General features: G+C 39.8%; 1 protein-coding gene across 7 annotated transcripts in view; it reads right to left on the minus strand.

Moving 5' to 3' along the window:
• DENND1A (DENN domain containing 1A) overlaps positions 1 to 21,811 on the minus strand; it is a 149,727-nt gene extending 127,916 nt beyond the window's left edge. For 6 of the 7 annotated variants that reach the window (XR_005952829.1, XM_041406472.1, XM_041406470.1 and 3 more), the window contains exons 1-2: positions 21,677 to 21,805; positions 15,846 to 15,916 (exon numbers count right to left, since the gene is read on the minus strand). Coding sequence is in view for 6 of the 7 variants with exons in the window: in XM_041406472.1 (XP_041262406.1) it covers positions 15,846 to 15,916; positions 21,677 to 21,693 (88 nt within the window). In the remaining variant the exon portion in view is untranslated. Of the gene's footprint in view, positions 1 to 15,845; positions 15,917 to 21,676 lie in introns of all 7 variants that reach the window. The other variant, XM_041406468.1, reaches the window with a different exon arrangement.
• Between the last annotated feature and the right edge of the window lie 770 nt (positions 21,812 to 22,581).

Here is a 22,581-nt window from a genome sequence, read left to right on the forward strand (position 1 = left end):
CACATTAAAGCACGGTTGATGAATCTTTTGAGTTTGCTTTACTGTGCACTTAAGGGGATATTTCTCTTGATAACCATCTGTTCTTCAACCAACCCAGAAATGTAGTATCCCTGCAAATCGAAGCCAAACTCCAGGAGTCCTGCAAACTGCAAATTTTGAATGAATTATATTTTAAATTCTTTTTTTCCCTCTGTAATTTTAGTCAGCAAATTATACAGCAGCTGAAACTTGCAAAAAATATAATTAGGTAAAATCGTACTCCAATGGTCAAGAAATCCACAAAGCCTGGCTTACAAAATGAAATACGAAGTGTTTTGAAACATTTCACAGGCTGCCTGTAATGATTATACAAAAGAGTTTAAATGCAGAAGTTGAATGGGAACACCTACTTTAAGCAGGCTTTTTTTGGGGTTTAATAATTCTTTAATTTATTTGTGTTTGATCAGAGTATTTTTTCTCATAACCTTTTTGACACTCTATAAATTTAATAGAGATGTGTTTTAAGTGCTCAGGCCATGAATACTGAATTTGTTTCTCTCCTGCCTCTTTGTATTTATATCCCGAGACAGCGGAGTTGCCTGGTGACAGTCTCCCCACTTCCACAGCAGCTGGCAAGCCCTCCTTGTCCTGGGGATATGAAAGAATCAGTTAACTAATATTTCAGGCTCTGATTTAAATGTGACAGTCTGGAAGTGCCAATACCATGCAGAGCAGGATTTACAAGCTAAGATTTTTCTAAAAGTCTCAGAAGCAATAAAGAAAGAAAACTAAAAAGGCCTTTAACACATCTAGCTAACATGCAGCAAAAATTAATCCTGATTAATTAATTAATCCAAATTAGTGCATCATCTAGAGTTTAACAATACCAGACATAAGCAGTAATTGTCTAAATCTGTTAACTTAGATTCTCAGAATGCAAATTTTCAGGCTAAGACCAAAGCAACCAGAGCTTTGACAGCTTAACAAGAAACAGTCACCTCTTTAATATTTACAGGACATGTATTTCAGATGGCTTCTTGATGCCTATCTGCTGGCACTTCTGCTGAAGGGCCAAGCACACGCACCCAAAACCATTTCTCTAAGCTCACTGTGTGCAGCAGCAAAAATAAAAGTTATATTTGATAAAATTAGAGCATATAGCCAACTGAATTAAGACCCAACTGTATTAATTAGCATACTAAGCACCTTCATTTAAAAAAATCCTTATTCAATTAATTTTACAAGAAATTTTTATGTAATGATACATTTTCTACTTTCCTGTGTCAACTAAATAACTTTTAACTTGGTTGTTGCTCTGAAGAAAACCAGAATTAACATTTTAATTTCATATTGCTTTTTAGCAATAGTGTATTAAAAGAAACTTTTGCAAAACCACAATGTGGCCATGGAAATCAATCAACTACATTACAAAACCTAAAGGAATTGCTAATGAAAACAAACAGTGTTTTCCAACACACTGCCAGGCTTTTCACTACTAGAAAATACTTTGAGTTTTATACACATTTTCCAAGCTGTTTTATTTTTGTCATTTTTGGGTTTAGCTTTAGTGATAGTTTGACCATTTAAATTTGGTAATAATCTGTATTTTCTATGGCTTAGAGAACATTTTACATCTGTTTGACTTTTTAAAAATTTCTTTTCAAACTTCACCAACTGCAATAACTTCAGATAGACATATTGTCAGAGAAATACATAAAGCACTGCAGAAATACATGCATTGCAATATGGATTGCTACACATCAGGTTTAACCTGAACTGACTGAAAAAGGACCTGGAACAGAAGTGTTGTAGCCAACCGTAAGTTCTTAAAGTGTTGTACTAAGAAAGGAAAAACAACAACCCTTCTCTTGAGCAACTGGATAATTGCCTGAACTACAGAGAGAAACCTTCTTTGTTACCCATGCAACAGTGAATACTGATTTCTAAGCCTCAAGCTATGTAACTTTCTAATTCAAACTCTGACCCCACGTTCATACTCCCAATATTGATAGTCTCCAACTGTTCCAGGCTCCGTGTGTTCCTGCAGTGGAGCAGCACCGCTCCCAGCCACTGCTCTGTCACCAACTGCACTAATTCCCTCAGAGAGGAACCTCCAGCACAGCAACTGCACAGCTCACACAAAGCAGAGCTGCACCAGCAGCTGGGGCTTGATGGCTTCTGTTAGTGCACCTCTGCTTAGTTCAGGATGCTTTAGTGATCCCTATGGCACTGAAACAAAACAAACAGCTCCATCAAAGATGAAACCCTGAAAACCTCGCCCTCCATTCCACTGGTCCCTGCAGTGGAGATGTCACCACAAATGCTGTTGGGCACGTGCAGTAGGATAGAGCTCATCTGCCATACCATAAATCTGATGCACCCATGTCCTTACCAGCAATGGACAGCCAAACCTCACTAGCATTTCTGGGCAGCTGATTTCACAGTGGTGCTCTGCTTGTAGCTCTTCTAGTGCAGACACACTTAGAGCTTCACCCTCACTGCATTGAAAACCCCAGAAACCTGAGCTCAGAAACAGAACTGACCAAGGGTTTCCAGGGTCACCAACGCATTCCTGAGCTTTGAGGTGTTGCAAGTTCATATATTAAAAGATCATACGTAAGAGAGAGCACTAATTATTTTACTGGGACCCTTCAGTATCCAGCCTCACCTTTTTGTTTCAGCTTGAGCCATGCAACATGCTCATCTCAACTTACCACTCCTATTAGTGCTGCCCACTTTTTCAAAATGGTGAAACAGGAAAAATCTGTAAGAACAGGAAAGCTGGAATCCAGTTTTAAAAAAAACAAACAGAGATTGGTCACAGTAAGCCTCACCTAAGGCTGCAGCACACTGAGGTCCCATGAAAGCCTTCAACCAAAATATTAAATGGGAGGAAAGTTTGTAAGAACAGGAAAAGCATACAACATGCATCCCAGCAAAACATTTCCGTGGAGTCAGAAATGATGACAGAAGTTGAACTTCTTGAACACCATTCAAAACTTAGTGGGGGTGAGGGGAAGGAGGTCCTAACATGGAAAAATACATCTCATGGAGCTAATGACCGTGAGATGAAAGAAAAACAAAATGACTCTGTGTTCAGCTGCTCAGAATGACTTCTCTCTTTTGGAGGAAAGTTCATTAACTGGACAGCACCAGGCAGCACAACAGAGCCATGGATACATCGACACTTGCAGGACTGACCTAGTTCATGGCTGCAATGCTTTCAGCTACCATTAGCAAAGCTGTGTGCAGTGCTGAAACAAAAGCAAGGTCTCTGTGAAAGTAAGTTTAGCACATTTAAAGCAGTGCTGTCGGCTTGAAGAAAAATTTGGTTTAGATAAAGAGGAGTTTGCTGAAATTCAGTGCAGCTAGACAGGAAATCTATCATCCTGCTAAAAAAATTTAAAACATCTCTGCTACTGTAGAAAAGGCAAGGGTATCAAAAGGATTTTTAACCGCAAAAAATGTTTTCAGATGCTTGATACTTCCAAGATGTATGAGAGCATACATCCAGCTATCAAAATGCTCCTGAAGAGCAGAGTAGTCCAGCTCTGAGCAGGAACATTTCATAATCACATCACAGCCCTGGAAATCAGGTATATATAAACCAGCAATTTCACTAATTTCTCTTCTCTTTCCCTTGCCCATCTTTAAGAATGCACAAACTCCCAACTAAACTTCCAGCCCTTTTCAAAGCTCTGCAGATTCGTTTCAATCTGGTCACCCTTAGCAGCAGATTTGCTGAAAACAATCTTTTTCCTTCACTATCAATTCCAAAGGTAATCTAAAACTGTAACTTGAATCCACTTGTACGAACTCCACAGGCTGATGATCCAGCCTGCAGCTGGCCATCAACTCTGGGAGTGGGATGCTGGGGGAAACAGCTCTCACAGATCTGACAAACTAGAAGGAAGCTCAAGAGCTGGGCAGCTCTTATCACACACCAGCACACCTTGAGCAGTACCTATTCTGTTCTCATTATTTCATTCCATGTCTAATTGGGATTCTAAGCTCTCTGCTCCCCAGCTGCTTTTTCCAGGTCTGAAGCTGTACTGCTGTTGTACTCTCACCAGAAGAATTTCAAGCACCAACAGGTCATTTCTAAAAACTCTCCTTTTTGCTAAACTCTTATTAGTGCTACACCCAAACATGCTTTTTTGAGAACAGAAATTAATTATATTTACCACGATTTACTCACTGAAAAATAAACATAAATCCCTAACTCTAGTACCACAACATCAATGCTCCATGCCATAATTGTTCCACAGAGGCTCCACAGCCTTTTCTTAAGTGATCAAACTAATGATGAAGTTCTCTCCATCTTTTTATATAAGTATATATGTTTAATTTTTAAACATGAAAGATTAAATTAGAAGTTACCCACACAAACACAACTCCTTCTAAAAAGGCTCAAAACATTGTATTTACATCTGCAAGTACTCACGTTGTTACTACAACCTTTATAACTGAGCTTAGGTTTGCTTCAAACAAAACAGGGTTCTCAGTGATAGAGGCCCAAGAAAAAGCCCTGCATACAGTTAGTCTACAAAGAATTAACTGGATTAATTAGCAAGGGATTTGAGAAGCAGCTTGGAGCTAGAAAACCAAAACACTAAATTGTTTAAATACTTTGGCAATGGATCAAGGTTTCTAGGCAGCCCTATGTTCCATTCTCTCCTTTTTTTTTTTGCTCGGTGTTTTAACACATTTAACCTGACGAGGTACTTTTTCATGAGATATGAATGACACTGTCAAAATACCAAAAAAAGAAGATGTGAATTAAAAAATGCCACAAGCTGTTAGCAATTCTGCCAACATGTATGAGCCCAGGCAACATTAATTAAAAATCAATAGCTTAGGACATAAATAGCTCTTATATCTGTTATAGTATATCTCTAACATAACTCTTTATTAAAGGAAAAAAAGGGGAAAAAAAAGCCAGTGTCTCTGCTATTATACTGACTGAATTGACCACAACAAAGCAAAGGAATAAGGCAAAAACCCTGAGCAAAGAAACCCTTATGAGAAAGGGAGGACAGGCATATGAATGATTGGAATGCTTCAGCCTTGCACTATCATTAACACATAACCGGCTGGAAACAGCCACACTGCAAATACTTGGAGCACAAGTTACCAGGAAGAACATTCCATGTTTTCAGTGCTAATATGATTCTATACAAAATCCTTCTTGCCAAGGAAATAAAAATAACATGCACATCTTTCTGTCAGCTAGAAGTTTGTAACTTGTATCTTCCTGAGTTTACTAATCAGTGTTTTTATTCTGCATCTCAACTAAAGATTGTCAGTTCTCCAATAATTATAAAATAAAGATGAGAAAAAGCAGGAAATTGCACTCCACCTTCATTTCCTTTAGCAACACCATCTTCAAACTAAAGTTACATTAGCAGGCATCAAAGCTAAAAGACTTAAGATTAACTAGAAACTTAAACCATGGCTTTCAACAGCTGTTTTCACACTTGGAGAGAGCCAAACCTTTGAAAGACTCAAATCCATTTTCTAACACAATATCACATAAAGTCCACCAAGCTGCATGTGCAGTTGGGGGCTGTCATAACTCCCAGACAATCATGACAATTGAGATGTCTGAAAAGTTTCTACAGAAAATTAACATGAAATAGAAGATGTAAGATCATACTGAAATGGAAAGGCTAAGCTCAGTTTTCTTTTTTGTCTAACAACTCCTGCTTTATTCAATGATTATTAATGATGTGCATATCAAATGCTTCCATCAAGACACAGTGGTCTGTAATTAGTGATGAAGAATTCAAAGAAATGGAAATATTTCACTGTGTCAACTGGAGTTTGAGTCCTACCTGTACTTCAGCACACTCCTACTTCTTCCCATCCCCTTGTCATAATCCCAACTCCCAAAAATGTACTGACTTAAGTGCAGCACAACAAAATCAAAGGTTCTATTCATAAAGCACAGACACCAAGTGTCAGCACAGGGAAACAGAAGACCCCACTTTTCACAAGATCTTGTGCTCTAACTTTTCATTGAGCTACAGTCAGAAATGATGTATTTTGTTCTGAACTGTCCAAATTCCATTCCAGCTATTGCCAATTCCAGGTAACCTTGTTTAAGGTGCACTGAATACAAGGTTTTGTTGCTGCATTTGATATAACACAATTCTTCATCTAGAAAGTTAATTATGCAAACTTAATTTTTAGTAGGAGAAGTACATTAGAACACAAAACTTGTCTTTATTAGAGTTCCTCTAAATAGAATAAATTTAAATTCCACCAAGTTCCCCCAATAATGCTTTTTGTCATTGTAAAAATACAAACTAGCACTTTATTAACATTTCAACCATTGTCTCCATGGAAGGTTCAAGAAAACAAAACAATTCCAAGACTTTGTTAAATCATCTGTCTCCATTTTACTTGATCATTACAAATAAAACTGAATAGAAGATGCACAAGTAATTTGTAAACTCTTTCAAAGGATGTGATTTACATTTTCCTTCTACAAAGATGAAGATCTCCCCATAACATGCTCCATTTGTGTTAAATATTAAATTAAGACACTCATACTACATATATGGCAAAAATGGAATATATTTTTGATATGTTTTGGAATTACTTTCAGCAGTCTAATGCTGTTTATAATACTGGTGCAAATACTGCCACCAGTAAAGAAACAAACATTAAAAAGGTGTCCTTTAAGCTTCCCTTTAAGGCATCTACCATAATCGTATAATTTGCTCTGGACATCATTAAAATGTAAAGTTAATGAGGATTCAGCTGAAAACAGAAGAAATGTAACCTATTTTCAGGCAAAACTTCTAACACTGCAATCAGAGGGAAAACCTCTTTGATGTCTCTTTGTCTCTTCTCATTAATTTTCTTTTGGTTTAAAAAAACACAAAGGCTGTTTAAACTAAAAAATGCACAGAAGTTTAAACATGGTAATTATAGTCGAGCTGCAATGAGGTCATTAGGTTTTTAAAACTTTGAGATAAACAAAATTGAGATGCATGACTATTTTAAAAACATGTCAATACTTAATTTTAATTGTCCATGTGATTGATACCCACTGTATTCTAAGGACTTGGTCTAGATACAGAATTGTTTCAAGATGATTTAGTGAAGGACAGAATCCCATGGCCAGGGTAGAGCAAAGCAATCAAGAAATACATCAAAATGATAAGCTGTAATTACTGTATTACTGGATGCCACATTTACTATTTCTAAGTGCAACAAAACACAATTTTGCCATCCGTGCAAGAGAGATGGCAAATTGTGAGATTTTACTACTCTTTACCTCTATGGTTCATTAAGGAATTAAATACTGAACAAGTTAAATAATTCTATTTACTCACTACATCTATTCTTGTTGATGAACACTGCCAAGGTACACACAAAGCTGCACACTTCTCTTTTAACATGCTAATTCTTTCCAGCAGAAAATACCTTAAAGAGGTGTCTTTAGTTACACAATATTGATGCACTGTGATATACTGTAATGGTAGATATTTCTAGCAAATAATTTACAAGTAAATTTTCCCAAACACAAACTAAAAACAATTTTTACCACTACTGCCTACAAGAGAAGATGATGGATCATCACAAATAGACAGCCTACCAACAGGAAACACCAGCAAGCTGACTCTGCCTCTGCCAGACTGTGGTGCTCAATCAGCCATTCTGTCTTCACATTTTCACACTTGGCTTGAGTCTGCATTAAGTATTTTTGATAGGTGTTTCTCCACAGAGTGATAATCTGGTTTTAGAACCTCTGGAACAGAAGATCTCAAGGACCTCCAAAGTATCTTATAGATAGAAATCAGAGTCCTTTACTTAAGGGGTGCAACATGTAAGAATCACTTCATGAAGAGGTCATGCTACCCCTATTTATATTCTGAACTACTATGTAGTTTCAAAGTAAATGATTCTTCAAAGGAACTAAATATGGGATTGAGTTAACACCTGTAGAATGCAATGGGAGTTGTGAGTCTAATTCCCTTCACCAGCACTTGAAATCCCAGCGCAAATTCTAATGGTAGATACTCCAGGCAGGAAAATCCCAGGTTCAGGAAAAGTTCTCCAGACTACAACCAATTCCAGACAAGATATTATCAGTATCAGTTGTCTCTTCCTATCCCTCTATCCAAGGTTATCATCCTTCATAAGGAAGCCCAACTTCCTTGGTTTCTATTTCACCCTTCCATGAAATAAGTTATATTAAAAAGTATATAAAAAGGTGTTTCCATCCTAAAAAAAGACATAAAAATAATCTTCCCAAGAGCCGAAAATCTGTCAGCATCTGGAATTTTGACAAATGGTTTACCAATCTTGACAGCCCAAGAAGGACCAAAAAATTGCCTCTGGTAGCACAGAAGGTGGAGTTTAGGATTTGTTTAGATTTGATCTTGGGTTTTGACAACTGCTGAAGTAAAACAATAGTCTTGCATTAATTTTACATTTACTTGATAATAGTCTAACCTCAAATCACCTCTTTTAAATTCCATTTCAATTTATTTAAAAAAATCTAACACTCAAACCGCAAACGAACAGAACAAAACAACACAAAACAAAACCAACAAAAAACCACAGGAAAACCTAACAATGTCACTTTTTGTTCATGACAAAAACTACCACACCAGAGCAGGCAGCCCATGCCTTGGGCACTCTGACAGGCCTCTTTCTGAATTCCAGTTTGCATTCTCTTCTTGCAAGGAACTCCCTGTAACAAAAAGAACCAGCAATACAAATAGATCTAGCTCATCTTTCACTGCCCCAAACTTGCTTTGCCTGAGTGCTGCTCTTGAAGCAGTGCTCTGCTAAGTGCTCTAAAGCACTCTAGTGCTCTGCCACAGCTACCAACCTACACAACAACACACTAAAGACAGACACAAATTCTAAATTCCAGTATTTCCATTGAAAACATTCATAGGAAGCATCATCCACCTGGGGATGGACTTAGGGGACCATGCTAAGTCCAGGGAAAGGAACCACCCAAAGTCCCTGTTCTGAAATCCACAGGGAGTCTCCTTTAAAGTCATTACTACTTTGTTTCTTTTTCACCTGAATGACACTCGAATTGAAAGTCCTTTACAGCAATGTCTATATCCAGGTTAACTACAGATGCACTAAGCTTTGAGTGTTAATAAGTTAACACTCATTAACAAGATTACCTGTTGTGACTGAGAACAACCAAAAAACATAGAAATGCTTGTGACTGAGAATGAACTAAAGTTTAAACTACTCCCTTAAATAAAGTCACACACACATACCCCTTTAACATCAACGTTTGGACTCTGTCCAAAGTACAATCTCTTTGCAGTTACTGGCATGGCAGCCCTGTTCTTAAAGCTCCACAGTAAGAGAGAGTTAATTGCAACAAGTGCTTCACCAAATCCTTAAACGCTGAAATCTTAAATGTTTCGGTAATATTGGGTACCTAAATTGAGTCTCTCAAGAACTCTTTAAAAGGAACAACCACTCAAATTCATCTATAAATTCAAGGAAAAGTATTGCTAGTGAATGAAAATAATTTGTTAGAATCACTAGAAAAACCCTCCCTTAAGAAAGTTTCAGTTTAGCAGTTAATTCCAACCTGCAGTTAAAAAGGCACTAGCTGTCAGTCAGTTTTCTCACCCAACTCTATCATGAAAAGAAAAACTGACAGATCACAGGAGCTTGCCTTTGTAAACCAATTCGGGAACTTTCATGCTTCTTATTTGTTAGGTTAAAGGTTAAATTGCTGACCTCTGCCCTCCTGCTTAGCAGCCTTTCCCTTTTTCTGTAAAGCTTTATTTTGGGGCTGTATTTACATGGATTAGTCTCTTTTCACGCTAAGAAGGAATCTGTTCACAGCCAAAGCCTTAGTTCTGGTTGTACAAAAAGCAGTCACAATTATTCAGCAGCAGACAATGACCATATTGTGGATTTACAAAAAAACCACCTCAGCCATGGCAAGTTCTGTCCTTGCTGCACAAAACAATAGAAGAAAAATCTTATCAAGCATTCAAGAGAAAGCAAACAAAGCAGGCCCACTGTGAACTTGATGAAGATGTCAAGCTCCTTTAAAAAAAATATAAATCAACAAAAGAGTTTAAAGTCTTGTGAGTGAGACTTTCTGTGCTGAATTTTTCTGTCTAGTTAAACAGTGCCAGCATAGCAATATACTGCAGATTAGTAAATACTTGTGAAATAGGAAAGACTGTAGACAGAAGTAGTTAAAGCATGAAGCAAAAAGGCCAAAGAGCTCTCTTCCCACAAAATAGCTCACAGCAACAGAGAAACACTCAGTTAAATTTGATATTACTGGTTTGGGGGTTTATTAAATCTAGTATTAGCAGATAAGAATACACCTAAAAATGTGTTAGATAAAACGTATGATGACTTGCAAAATGACAGATTCTAGTATTTTGTTCGTAAGGTGAGTTTCTCTTCAAATTGAGTTCTGTATTTCATTTATACTGTAAAAACCAAACTGTAAACTGTCTTCACAGAAAACAGCTCAAACTGTGCTATTGACTTACCCTGACACTGCAGTCCCAGCAAGCTCTTTGTTAAAATCTTCCACCTTGTTTGTACTTAGAAGCAAAGCAATCAAATGGAAACAGAAAAACAAAGCAGCAGCTTAGGAGAATTACAATTCCCAAATACCACCTACCTACTTAGCTTTGGTTACTTTTCCAATCCTGCTTTAGGAAGTTTGGTGTAGCAACACAACACTGTAAAGATGGGATAGGAAAACTCGTGATATGGCAATTCCAACCCCTTCAACACAAAGCCCTTATTTAATGGAAAAAGACCTGCATTCTGCACTTCCTTTGATATTTCTAAACCTTCAACATTTTATCTATTTCTCAGTACAGAATGGGCATATTGGAACCCATATGCTTTCATCTTAAAAAAAATAAAGGGTGCTCTGAGAGGTGCATGGGTAAGGTTTACACCCCCTAACTTAATCCTAGTCCAGTAACTTTGCTTATGTTCAAGAAAATCCTTCATCAGTTTAGGAGGCACTGCTCTGCTATGTAACATTATAATCTATGACAAAAGATAATGGTAGGGAGCAGCAGTGTGTCTGACAGAGACAGAAAGCTGCTAGTTCTCTCTACCTGTGAAAGTCCTGCCACAGAAATCACAGTGACAACTGCAGAATAATTTTAAGGCCCAAGTACATCGTGACTTCTCCCAGTAGAGTTAAGGACTTCGATTAGTTTAAGTTATACATTTGTGATCTACTGGGGAGGGGGGGAGGGAGGGAAAGAGCTATTACAACCCAAGGCTAGAACATGAAAAGTAAAGAAGGAAGTACTTAAACTACTCACAAGCTTCTAGTAGGAACAAGATTAGTAGTACATGCTACTCTAGGAGCCAATTCAAATGCAAATTTCATCCTTTCACTCAAACAATGATAAACTACCTCAGAGTTAATAGTTTCCTTCTAAGATTCATCTCCCTTTTCAACTTAGCGGTATGTTTTCGAGAAAAGAAAGAAGCACATGGAGAGTCTTACAGCAAGACCTTTTAAATTCTGTCATAAAAGAAGTAGCATAAACTACATTTCCTTTCCTAATCCAGTGAACATTTGTTAAACTCTAACATACTTACACTTTGTCCATGCGGTCGCGTTTAGGCTTCTAACTTACCATGGTTTTTAAAAAAACACTCAGAAAGAAATCCTTTAGCTGTACTAAACCATTTCAGCTTTTTCCTTGAACACACAGCAAGAATTTATGCTACACTCACAAAAAGATGAAAGATGAGGTCCTTGGAGAGAAAGGCCTTTTGGCACACTACATGGTAAAGCTACAGATTTGACATACTTTTATAATGTCTGCTTTGGCAAGAACACAAAAACCCCACACAAAAGCATGGTACGTCCTCCCAGACAGGGGTGTAGGGGGTGTTTTACTCTTGTGAGCATTTACTTTCAAATGCTCTTACTTCAGAGACTATTTTGATCGGTTACTTTAGACTAACAAATTCTCTTTTGCTATATGAACAGTTTGACAGTCAGACTACAATTCTCCTCACAGCCCTTTCTAACAAGAGAGAATCTTTGGCTGAAGTCCAGCAACAGCCTTAAATTTGTCACATCCTATTTTTGATGAATGATCTGCAGCAGTTTTAAGATCATAAAGTGCTTTGAAAGTTAAAAGAAAAATTTCACATGTAGTAAGCTTTCACTTTCTTTATAAAGGTATTTAAACTAAATTTGCTAGGAGATCCTTTCTACTTCTGCATCTCAAAAAACCCTCACAAAACAATCTTCTGGCTGAGATTAAAAACATAGGAAATAGTTGCAATGCACTTCTCTACAATGTGTCAATAGCATAGAACTGGATATCTAGGAGTGCTTAAGTGAGCTCAACCAGTTATCTTCTGTAAAAGAAACAATAAAAGTTCTTTGGAATTTACTACCTCAGCTTCTGTGAAGTTTCAGTATTATGAAATGCCACAACAAATACAAAAATCACAATCTTATAAAATGCTTTTTTCCTTCCTTTACACAGAGATTAAAAATAGGAAAAGAAATCCAGTAAAATAGCAGTAGTTCATAAAAAGCTTTTAATTATCCACACCATGGAACAATTCCAATGCATGAGAGCAGATCATGCACCAGAGACAGAAACCTTATCAGTTTTACTTTGAGCCAATATTTTCCCTAAAATATTTCATTTTTACAATAAAACCATGATTATTTTTCCCTCTTTTTCTGAAAGTAAATGTGTGGGAGCTGGTGAGAAGCATTATAATTGCAAAGTTCCTATGCTTGACGTACTTATACCTGACACACACAACACAGATTTCTCACTAGATAAACTCCATGTACTGTCACTGTGAAAACACAAGCTCTGTTCTAGTTTGCAGCTTCTCACTTTTGGTGAGGAGGCTCCAGGCTCTGGAGCAAAGCACCCCTACAAAGAGGAAATCAGGGGAGAGGAGGCCTCTAAGGATGAACAAGGAGCTCCTGGACAAACTAAATACAAACAGGCAGCTTCCAGAGGGTGGAAGCAGGGAAACATGGTGTGGAAGGAATGCAGAGGAGCTGCCTGAATAGCCAGGCATCAGGCTAGGAAAGCTAAAGCCCTCCCAGAAGTAAATCTATAAATTCTATGAATCAAGTCTTAGGATCATAGGATAACTGAGGCAGGAAGGGACCTTGGGAGGTCTCTAGTCCAACCTCCTGCTCAAACCCAGGTCAGGTGTGAGGTCAGACCATGTTCTTCATGGTTTTAAAGCAGTTCAGTCTTGAAAACTTCCAAGGATGGAGATGCACAGCATCTCTTGAGTGGCCTGGTCTAACACTTGGCTCCTCGTGGTGAACAGGCTCCCCATATTCACTGAGATTGTCTCTAATCCAGCCTGTCACTGCACCTTGTCCTCCTGCCATGCATCCCTTGGCACGCCTGGATAGCTCATCCCGAAGAACTCCGGGGGTATGGAAGGCTGCTGCTCAGTTCCTGGAGCCTCCTCCAGGCTGGACCAGCCCAGCACTCTCATCTCCTCACACTGAAGTGCTTCAGGTCACTCACCACCTTTGCAGCCCTCCCCTGAACTTGGTCTGGTTTATTGGCATCTTTTGTGGAATCCAGAACAGATTTTTCCCTTCTGCAGTTGACTGTGAACTTTGAAATACATTAAAGCTTAAAATTTCAGTTGATACTTCACAGCCACACGGAAACATCCTTTGCTACTTTCTCACTTTTCCAATTTGCTCTCCCATCCCACCATGGCTGGGGGAGCGGGCGGCTGCGTGGGGCTGAGCTGCTGGCTGGGGTCAATGCATGACAGCTACACTAATTTTCCAGTGAGAAAATGGAGGCAAGTTTTACCATCCCACAAGCCAGACCATCCCCCACACTAGGACAGTTACAGCTTTGGAGCAATTCTTTCTCCTCAAGACCAAGTCAGAAGACTGGTACCAGAACTAAGAGCATTCTAAGTATCAATAGCACTATTATACCTATTATACTAGACACAAACTTCAAAAACAGCTGCCTTAGTTAATTTTGGGACCAATAAAACAGGGAGAAATAGTTTTAAACCTGCCTGATAATGTGTTTCTTACACAACTTTTATGCATTTTACTTTTTTCAACAGTAGCTGCTCCTTGCCATGTAACATACATGCCCCGACTGCAAAAAAAAAGAAAAATTAATCTATATTCTTAGGGTTTTGGCATGGAACAGACAGCCAAACAGTGGACACAGAAAACATGGAGGTTTCTAGGTGTGTATTTCTGGAATGGTGATTTGCCTAGGATACAGTATACAGGTGACACTGCAGAGAACAAGACAACCTTCATTCAGAACAGAAGGACAAAATATTCGGGTATACACAAATCTAAGGCTTCTGAGAATAAAGAACACCTCTTAACTATAAAAGAATTGGTTGGGAAAAATCTCTTAAAATGATTCTTCAGAGAGATTAACTTCAAAATATGTGGCTAGTAAAAACAATTACTAAAATTCTTTTTTTACTCCCTAAAAAGAATTTCTGAAAATTTTGCACCTACAAGTGCATACAACAAACCCAAAAACACAACTAAGTGAAACTCCCACAGAATCAGTTGGTTTATAGAACAAAATGTATACTAAATTCTCCAATTAAAAACCTGTAAAGTAGTTTCCGTGCTTTTTAACCCACCTTCCCACAGCAGGGAATTAATCCCTCCAGGGGGATGCAAACAAACTTCAAAGAGAAGATTATACCCAGACACTAGTACTGTACAATGTAATGTTTATGGTCAAATTTGTTCAGATTTTCTGGCACTAGAATCCAGGTCAGATGTGCAGAAACAAAGAGCAGTTATTAAAAGGGCTCCTGCAGTTACATCAAATAGTTGTGATGGCACAGAGCAGTAGGACAAGCCAAAACTCTATTCCAGCTACAACTCCTATGGAGGCTTTGGCAGGCAAGGAAGGAGTTGCAGCTATTTGACTTTCACAGACTGTAACAAATACAGATACAGAAGGAGGCAAGTGGCTTTCCAGGCAATAAAATAGAAAAATCCTTTCTATTGGTTCATTACACTGTGTCTACAACACACACATGATTGTTTAATAAAAGACAAAAGAAATACTACTTCAGTACATGCTGACTAATCATAATTATTTAATTTTGACAAACTTCCTTTTTGTATCATTCTAGAGACTGAACCCTCATAACAGTACCTTGAACTTAATTTTGGCATTATGAATTTCAGCATTTGTTTTTCCTGCTTATTTGATCAAGTTCCTCAGGTGAGATAAAAGTGCAATCAAAAATTCCCAAATGTACTTACATGTTGGTTTCAGCAGTTATGGGACTTCTCTACCATAAACATAGGAATATGTATCAAAAATAATATTACAGAAGAATACTTGTGTAATTATGACTTGATAAAAATGGTAAAAACAGTTAACAAAATCATAAGCTGCATCCATGACTAATTTTCAGATAAAGTCATTTGATCAAAGCAACAGTTCTGGGAGCAGATAAAAATACTTCTGTAGACAAGTACGAAAGAGGAAGTAAAAACAAACTCCAAACAAGATGTTTTAAGAGCATTTTTTTGGTTTAAAACTATCCTTTTTTACATGAGCAGCAAATACCAACCTGAAAAAGCACTTACTTTTTCAACCAAATCAACAGAAGAGTTACTTATATTTTAGAAGACAAAAAGAGACAAAACAGTCAAAGAAAGCTGAAAATTGTCCACAATCAGGTACAGATACATACATTTCTTAGTCCTAACTGTAAAAGATTCCACAGAACCAGTAATTAAGATATTTTTAAAAGCTAGAACAGTATAATGCTAAATATACTTCATTATCTCACAATATATGGTTCTCAAGAATAGTTTTAGCCAATAAATAGGTAGAAACAGTGCAAAACAGTACCTTTCCCCATGCAACTGACTCCTGAGTGGGTCACTTCTGCATACACCTCAAAGGTAGTTTCTGGATTTTGTCTGAAACAAAAGGAAGGTATTTAGCACACTGAGAATTTGGTTTAAGTGCACTTCCAATAAGGCAGTCAGAAAGGGTTCTCAGCATGCACACAGTACAATAACAACTAGAGAATCTCCATTTCTTGGTTTACATCCTTGAAGGATTTCTCATCAGACCTCTGTAAGGTGCTAAATACAGGGATTTTTTTCAGGGAAAAAAAATATTGAGAACATTTCACCAAACTGAAAAGTCACATTGTCCAACACTAACAAACAGCACCCAGATGCACATTTTCATTACTGTGACCCCTGAGTTCAACTTCATGACATCTATTTGCCCAGGAAAAGAGGGGAAAAAAAAAAGTAATGCAGTCAAGAGAAGGCAAAATCACTTTCTGCACACACTACTGAAAAACTTAAGAGGCTGTATTTAGGATGAAGACAGCCTTTTTAATACCTGTCAAAATATTTCTACCTCTTTGCCAAAAAAAGGCCATGCTGGAGAATATTACAAATGCACAAGGTTTGGTCTCATGAGACTCCAGAGTCTTAACTCCAGAAATTTGCCAGATGCATGGAAATAAGTGTGACAGTCAAAAGCCATACCTAATTGAGCCAAAAGATATAAATTATGCTTGAGGAAAGAGATCTACTTTGCTCAAGAGTTATAAATACACCAGTAGTAAAAGTAAAAAGTTAATGATATTACCAAAAAACAAACAAACAATTTAGTGTATATTTTCAGTTCTTATTAATTTAACTCTCTAAGTGATGCTCTGGAATTACATCTTGTAATGAGCATGCAAAGGCAGCAGGTGATTATATATGAAAGAATATTTTGACTTAATTCCTGACTAACAATTTTAGCTACTCCAGATATTTTTTATGAGATTAAAAAGACTGTAATCCTGAAATAAGGATTTTGCAGGTCTGAACTTGTGACACTTTATTCTTAGCCTTTCTGGTTAAAATCAAGAATCAAAATTGCATAATCACTGTTCCAAATTTACAGCTGCTTGTAGAGTGATAATATTGTCTCCTATGTGTTAATGCAAACTAACATTAGAAAATTGCTGTGGTATAACATACTTGTGAATTTTGCAACTTCCTTACAGCTAAGGACAAAAATAATGACAAACCCCATAAATATATATGCTAGAATTCCCAACTGAATGATAATTTAAAAATTAAACTCATCTTACCCAACATTTCAAACCAAACATATAAGCATGTCAAGAAGTTCAGCTTAACTCTTTGGAGAATTTCTATTATTTTTAATCCTGCTTTAACACCAAAAGGATTAAGGAAAACATTTCTAACCATGCCACAGGCCCACTTAGCCTAACTCAAGTGGCTCTAAGCCAAACTCCACACCTATTTAAACTGACAGAAAAGCTACCATTGCTTTCAGTAGCACAGGATCACACTTCTGAGTTTTACAGAGCACCTCTCAGGAGCAACAATGGTTCACAACTCAATTAATGGTAATTTAATTTGCCACCAGTTCCCAAATGATTTGTCTTAAGAGCTGTTTTTTCAGAAAACTCCACTCATAAGTTATGAGAAATCCAAAGTCAGCTGTTATTGTGCAATATAAAAGCAAACTTGCACAATTCTCACTGTGCTACTCAAGTTGCAGCACATAACCTGCAAACACTGGGGTTGAGCTCCATTCCTACAGCCACGCTAGGGGTGAGGATGGAACGACACCCACAGAGCACCAGAAATGTATTTTGCCTTCTATATACATTGCTGGGCAGCCTTATCACACCCTCCTTGTTTGTGTCTTTATTTTTAGCACCCTGTTTCCTTAATTAAAAGTTTATAAACTTTATATTTTTACAGCTAATGGTTAAAACAACAAACACCTTTTTAGTATTATGTTAGAACCCAAGTTCAAATTCTTAAGTGAAAGCACCAGGCAACACAGCTGGCAGGAGCACAGACTATATTCCAAAACTTTCAGACAAAAAGACATCACATTTTATATTTTAATTTTCCATGACAAACGTCCATTTATTTCCATGAACAGTGAAATTAAAGTAGCCTTCCCAAGTGAGAAACTCAGTATTAAAGGCTGCATTCAACAACCAACACCTCAGTATGAGAATGAAGTCATTGTTGGATTCTGGATATTTTATAACTTTTCAGAGGCATTAAGGAAACAAGTCACTATGAGACTTCATACAGTTTGCAAATACAGCATAAACATGATCAGAAATGTGTATTCTGTAGTCCAATGTCACCTGAGAATTGCACAGAAACCCCAGCCCCAGCAATCCTCCACAGCACAAGAGCCTTGCACACACACCAAGTTTCCCCTCCTCCCAAAAATCACTTACAGAGCCATGGTCACTTACCAACTGAACAATAAGATGCAATTTAAAAAATGCATGGGACACAGAGGTACAAAAAGACATAGTACCTCACTTATTTGAGAACTAGGTAATTTCAGAAGGAAATGCAATACTTCTTTGTAAACACTAACTTAGGAAGGAGCTGATGAGAAAATAATACTTTTGTGATAAGTGCTAGTTGTATGAGCTGTTTCAAATCTCTGATCTAGAAATAACATCAGTTTCAATATGAAATTCAATATTACACTGAAATATTATATTTCAAATAAGATATTTATGCACCTTTTATGACCAAAAAATGTAGTTTTTACCAAACTGTAAGAGATTTATTCAGAATAAAATTAAATCAAGCCCTTCTCTGAAGCTGGATGGCTGGAAGTACATACTTTACATATCTACAGCCTATTTCAATTCTGTCAGGAGCATTTTTGGTACACATAGGAAAATGCAATAGCACTTATGACAGAAAGTATCATTCTGCTAAAGAACTGAGGCATAAGAGAGGAGTCTGACATTGCCTGATAATTAGTTGTCCTGTAACAAGATTTAGTTGCTCAACTCTTGCAGAAAGTCAATTATTAGCAGAAACCAGTAATCACTAATTCAATTCAGAAACTATAACCGAAGCCTTGATTAATTTCCATATATTTAACTTTTGTGCCTGGCACTCCCTAGGTAGATAATATTTCATCTTAGTATATAACAAATGTTCTGTTAAATCTCTGAAAGCTTTCCCAGATGTACACTTGGCATCTATTGTGTCACCAGTGAACTACAACCACCTCTGGAAAGGGACATGCCAACTACTTTAACAGTGCAATGCCATTCTGCTGAACAGATTGATATTGACACATTACCTAAGATAAATAAATAAGAAATCCTTTCTGTCTTGTACCATGGAGTAGGAAGGCTCGGGAGCAGTGACAGCAGCAGGTCAACAAGGCTCCTATGCTACCTCACCTGGCTGGCAGAGCGCGCCTGGCACATTCCCTGAGACGTGCCCTGACAGAGGATTAACCCAGCACTGTAACCCAACACTCCATTTAGCTTTTTTTTTGCCTGCAGCTATACAGAAGCCAAAAGCTTACAGGACTGCTGGCAATTCTTTGATTTCTTTCACTTCAGTCTGATGCAGCTACTGATACTTTTCTCTAAACAATCTTTCACTCAAATGACTCATTATTATACATGCATCAGAAATCTACCTGACAGATATGCCCAGGTCTCATGCAGAGTCTATCACAGTGCATGCAAGGGATCCTGTGCCAAGCAGTTTAATATCCCTCAGAGTTATCAATCTACTGCAAGAAGCAAGGGATCTGACTGCTGGATGTTTACTGGAGCTCCAGTACATCCTGGTGACACCCCTAAAGGAGATGTGCCTCACCCTACCCAGTTAACAAACAGTTCTCCCATCCAACTTCCAACCTGTCCCAATAAGGAAGTTACTTACCAACATTAAAGTCTTTGCTGGATTAAACATCCAGCTCAGAAAGGCAGACCAGAAAAGCCTCTTACTCAGAGAGGCTCTCTCACTCTATATATTTTAAGACTGTTTTGAAATTTTGTCCTTACACTACTTAGTAATAGTGTCCTATTACTAAGGAAAAAAGCAGTTTACTAAGTGTTGCTCAAGGCAAAGTTGCTTAATCACTCAGTGGACAAAATGCTGTCTCACAAAGTCCAAGAAGAACGAAAAGCAATGTTTACCTGGGTTTATTACCTCTGCTACTCTGGTGATATGGAAAGATGGGGGTTTTATCTACAGCCTTAAAAGACAAGTTCACACTGAAAGACTTAGCACAGAAAAAGTCCTTAACTCTGCCAGCTGCACTAAGCATTTCTAACAGCCACATCTCCCTGACACAAGTTTCTAGTTGGAGCACCTCACCTGCCTGATGACATTCTCATTTAGCAAAGACCACTCAAAGCCACTGAAGTCCAATCAGCAACCACAAACCCAAAGATGGCAAACACAGCCTGTGGATTCAGTGTGCACCACAAAACAAGCTGCATTTAAAGTGAGCATCAACCTCTTAGTAGATTTAAGATAAGGTCATCATAAGAAATCATTTTGGCTCATTATCTTGAAGTGATCCAAGCAAAGGTGACTGCTGCAGGGTCTGAAGGTGCAAGTCAGAGATACAGCCTGCTCTGCTGCCAAAATACGTAGTTTTCAATTCTACCTGTATTTGACCATAAGAGTTTAACCAGTTTCTCAGGCTTTCATTTCTCTGCAGCAACAGTTGAGAACACATGCTCCAAAAAGGTGCAAAACTCATGCCCACAATATGCTTAAGGAAGGAAGAAAGGTTCATTCCTTTCTGGAACCAACCAATTGTGCTACCATTACAAACACTCATTATCCACTTACATTTTCCTAAAACACCCGGCTGAAAAGACATGTTTTCATCTATCCAGCCTATGGGCTTAGGAACACGAAGATGTGTCATCACACAAACTATGTCCCCTCCAGTCTTGTATTCATGTTAAACAAAACAAGTGAAAAGTTAAAGCCCAATGTAATCTTGAAGAACACTGTGTTCAAGAAGGAAAAACAAGTGCTCAACAGCACCTGCTGAATAAAACAGGATCTACCTGGGTCTCTCCATTCCATAACCCTTTCACACACAGAGATGTCAGCACTCACTGATTGGCAACAGCTTTATTACACCTCTGCCTGTGTCTGAGGAACTGAATTTTCCTGGAAGGGCACATGAACAAACTGAGACTTTCAAAGTGACTATACCAAAAATACCAACAAGGCTTATCAATAAATCAACCACCAATTTTATGAAAATTAAAAATAAAACCCCAATATTGAAGGCATGGATGTGCAGGCCCAGCACATCATTCACTTGCATCACTCCTCTGCCTCCCCCAAACCCTCTGCTGATGCACTTTGGCTATCTCCTAGCCAGACTGTTGTCCTTCCATCAGCACACTCTACCCTGGGCAAAGAAATTTGCACTCCCTCGACCCCTCCACACCCCCGAACAGGCGTCGGCAGTGCTGGCAACGGAGATGTTCCCAACACAGCACCCCCGCCCTCCCTCAGGCCTGCACCGATAACATTGCACTGCCCTCCCCGCCCGGCCCGGAGAGCGGGAGGGGCAGCGGGCTGGGTGTGAGGCAGGGGGGGCTCTCGCCCCTCTCCTGGGGCAGGGCCGGAGGGTTCCGCCGGGGTCCCGCCCGGAGCTGGGCTCGGACGGCCCGTCCTGCCCGTCCCTCCGGCCGGCGGGGCAGGGAGCGCTCTCTCCCGTTCCTTCTCCCTCTGCTTCTCGCCCAACCCGAGGCCCGCGGGCTCGGCCGGGGTCCCGCCCGCGCGGCCTCACACGGAGCGGAGGGAGGGTAGGGAAGTCAGTCCCCTTCTCGCTCTCCCGAGGGCCTGAAGCGGGGCTGGAGAGCGGCGGAGGGCACTCACTTGATCCTGGATCCCATGGTCTCCGGGGGGCCGCATAGACCCGGGGCGGAGCGAGACACGGCGGGGGCCGCAGGGCCGCGCTCTGTCCGCCGCTCGCCCCTCACTCCATCCCGGCCCGCGCCGCGGCGCCCCGGCCGAGTCACGGCGCGGGGACTGCCGGGAGCTGTAGTGCAGGACTGGCGGTGTGTCCCTGTCTGGGGCAACCGTCAAGGAAACGACCGGGCTGTGCTCGTGCTGCCGAGCCACCGGAAAACCGGCAACGGGCAGAAAATAATGCACAGCAAGTTCCACCCGAACACGAGGCAGAATTCCTTCACTGCGCGAGTGCCCGAGCACTGGAACAGATTGTCCCGAGAGGATGTGGAGTCTCCCTCACGGGGAATATTCCAGAACCGTCAGGACACAATCCTGTACCATGTGTTCTCATGACTGTCTGGACAGGGAGGCTGGACCAGATGCCCCGAAAAGTCCCTTCCTACCCGACCTATCCTGTGTCTCTGTGACTGCGGCCGGGAGCGCCGGGGGTCGGCAGTGGCAATGCGGAGTGGCCCCGCTCCCCTCAGGGAGATTCAGGCGGGAACCCCGCGGTGGGACGAGCCCCGCTCCCCTCACGGAGATTCAGGCGGGAACCCCGCGGCTGGACGGGCCCCGCTCCCCTCAGGGAGACTCAGGCGGGAACCCCGCGGCGGGACGGGCCCCGCTCCCCTCACGGAGATTCAGGCGGGAACCTCGCGGCGGGACGGGCCCCGCTCCCCTCACGGAGATTCAGGCGGGAACCTCGCGGCTGGACGGGCCCCGCTCCCCTCACGGATATTCAGACAGGACCGGCCGCGGGACGAGCCCCGCTCCCCTCACGGAGATTCAGGCAGGACCGGCCGCGCTCCTTTCAGGCTTCCTCAGCTGCC

Source organism: Onychostruthus taczanowskii, unplaced genomic scaffold, assembly GCF_017590055.1.
Source record: "Onychostruthus taczanowskii isolate IOZ18803 unplaced genomic scaffold, ASM1759005v1 scaffold25, whole genome shotgun sequence".
Taxonomy (NCBI): domain Eukaryota; kingdom Metazoa; phylum Chordata; class Aves; order Passeriformes; family Passeridae; genus Onychostruthus; species Onychostruthus taczanowskii.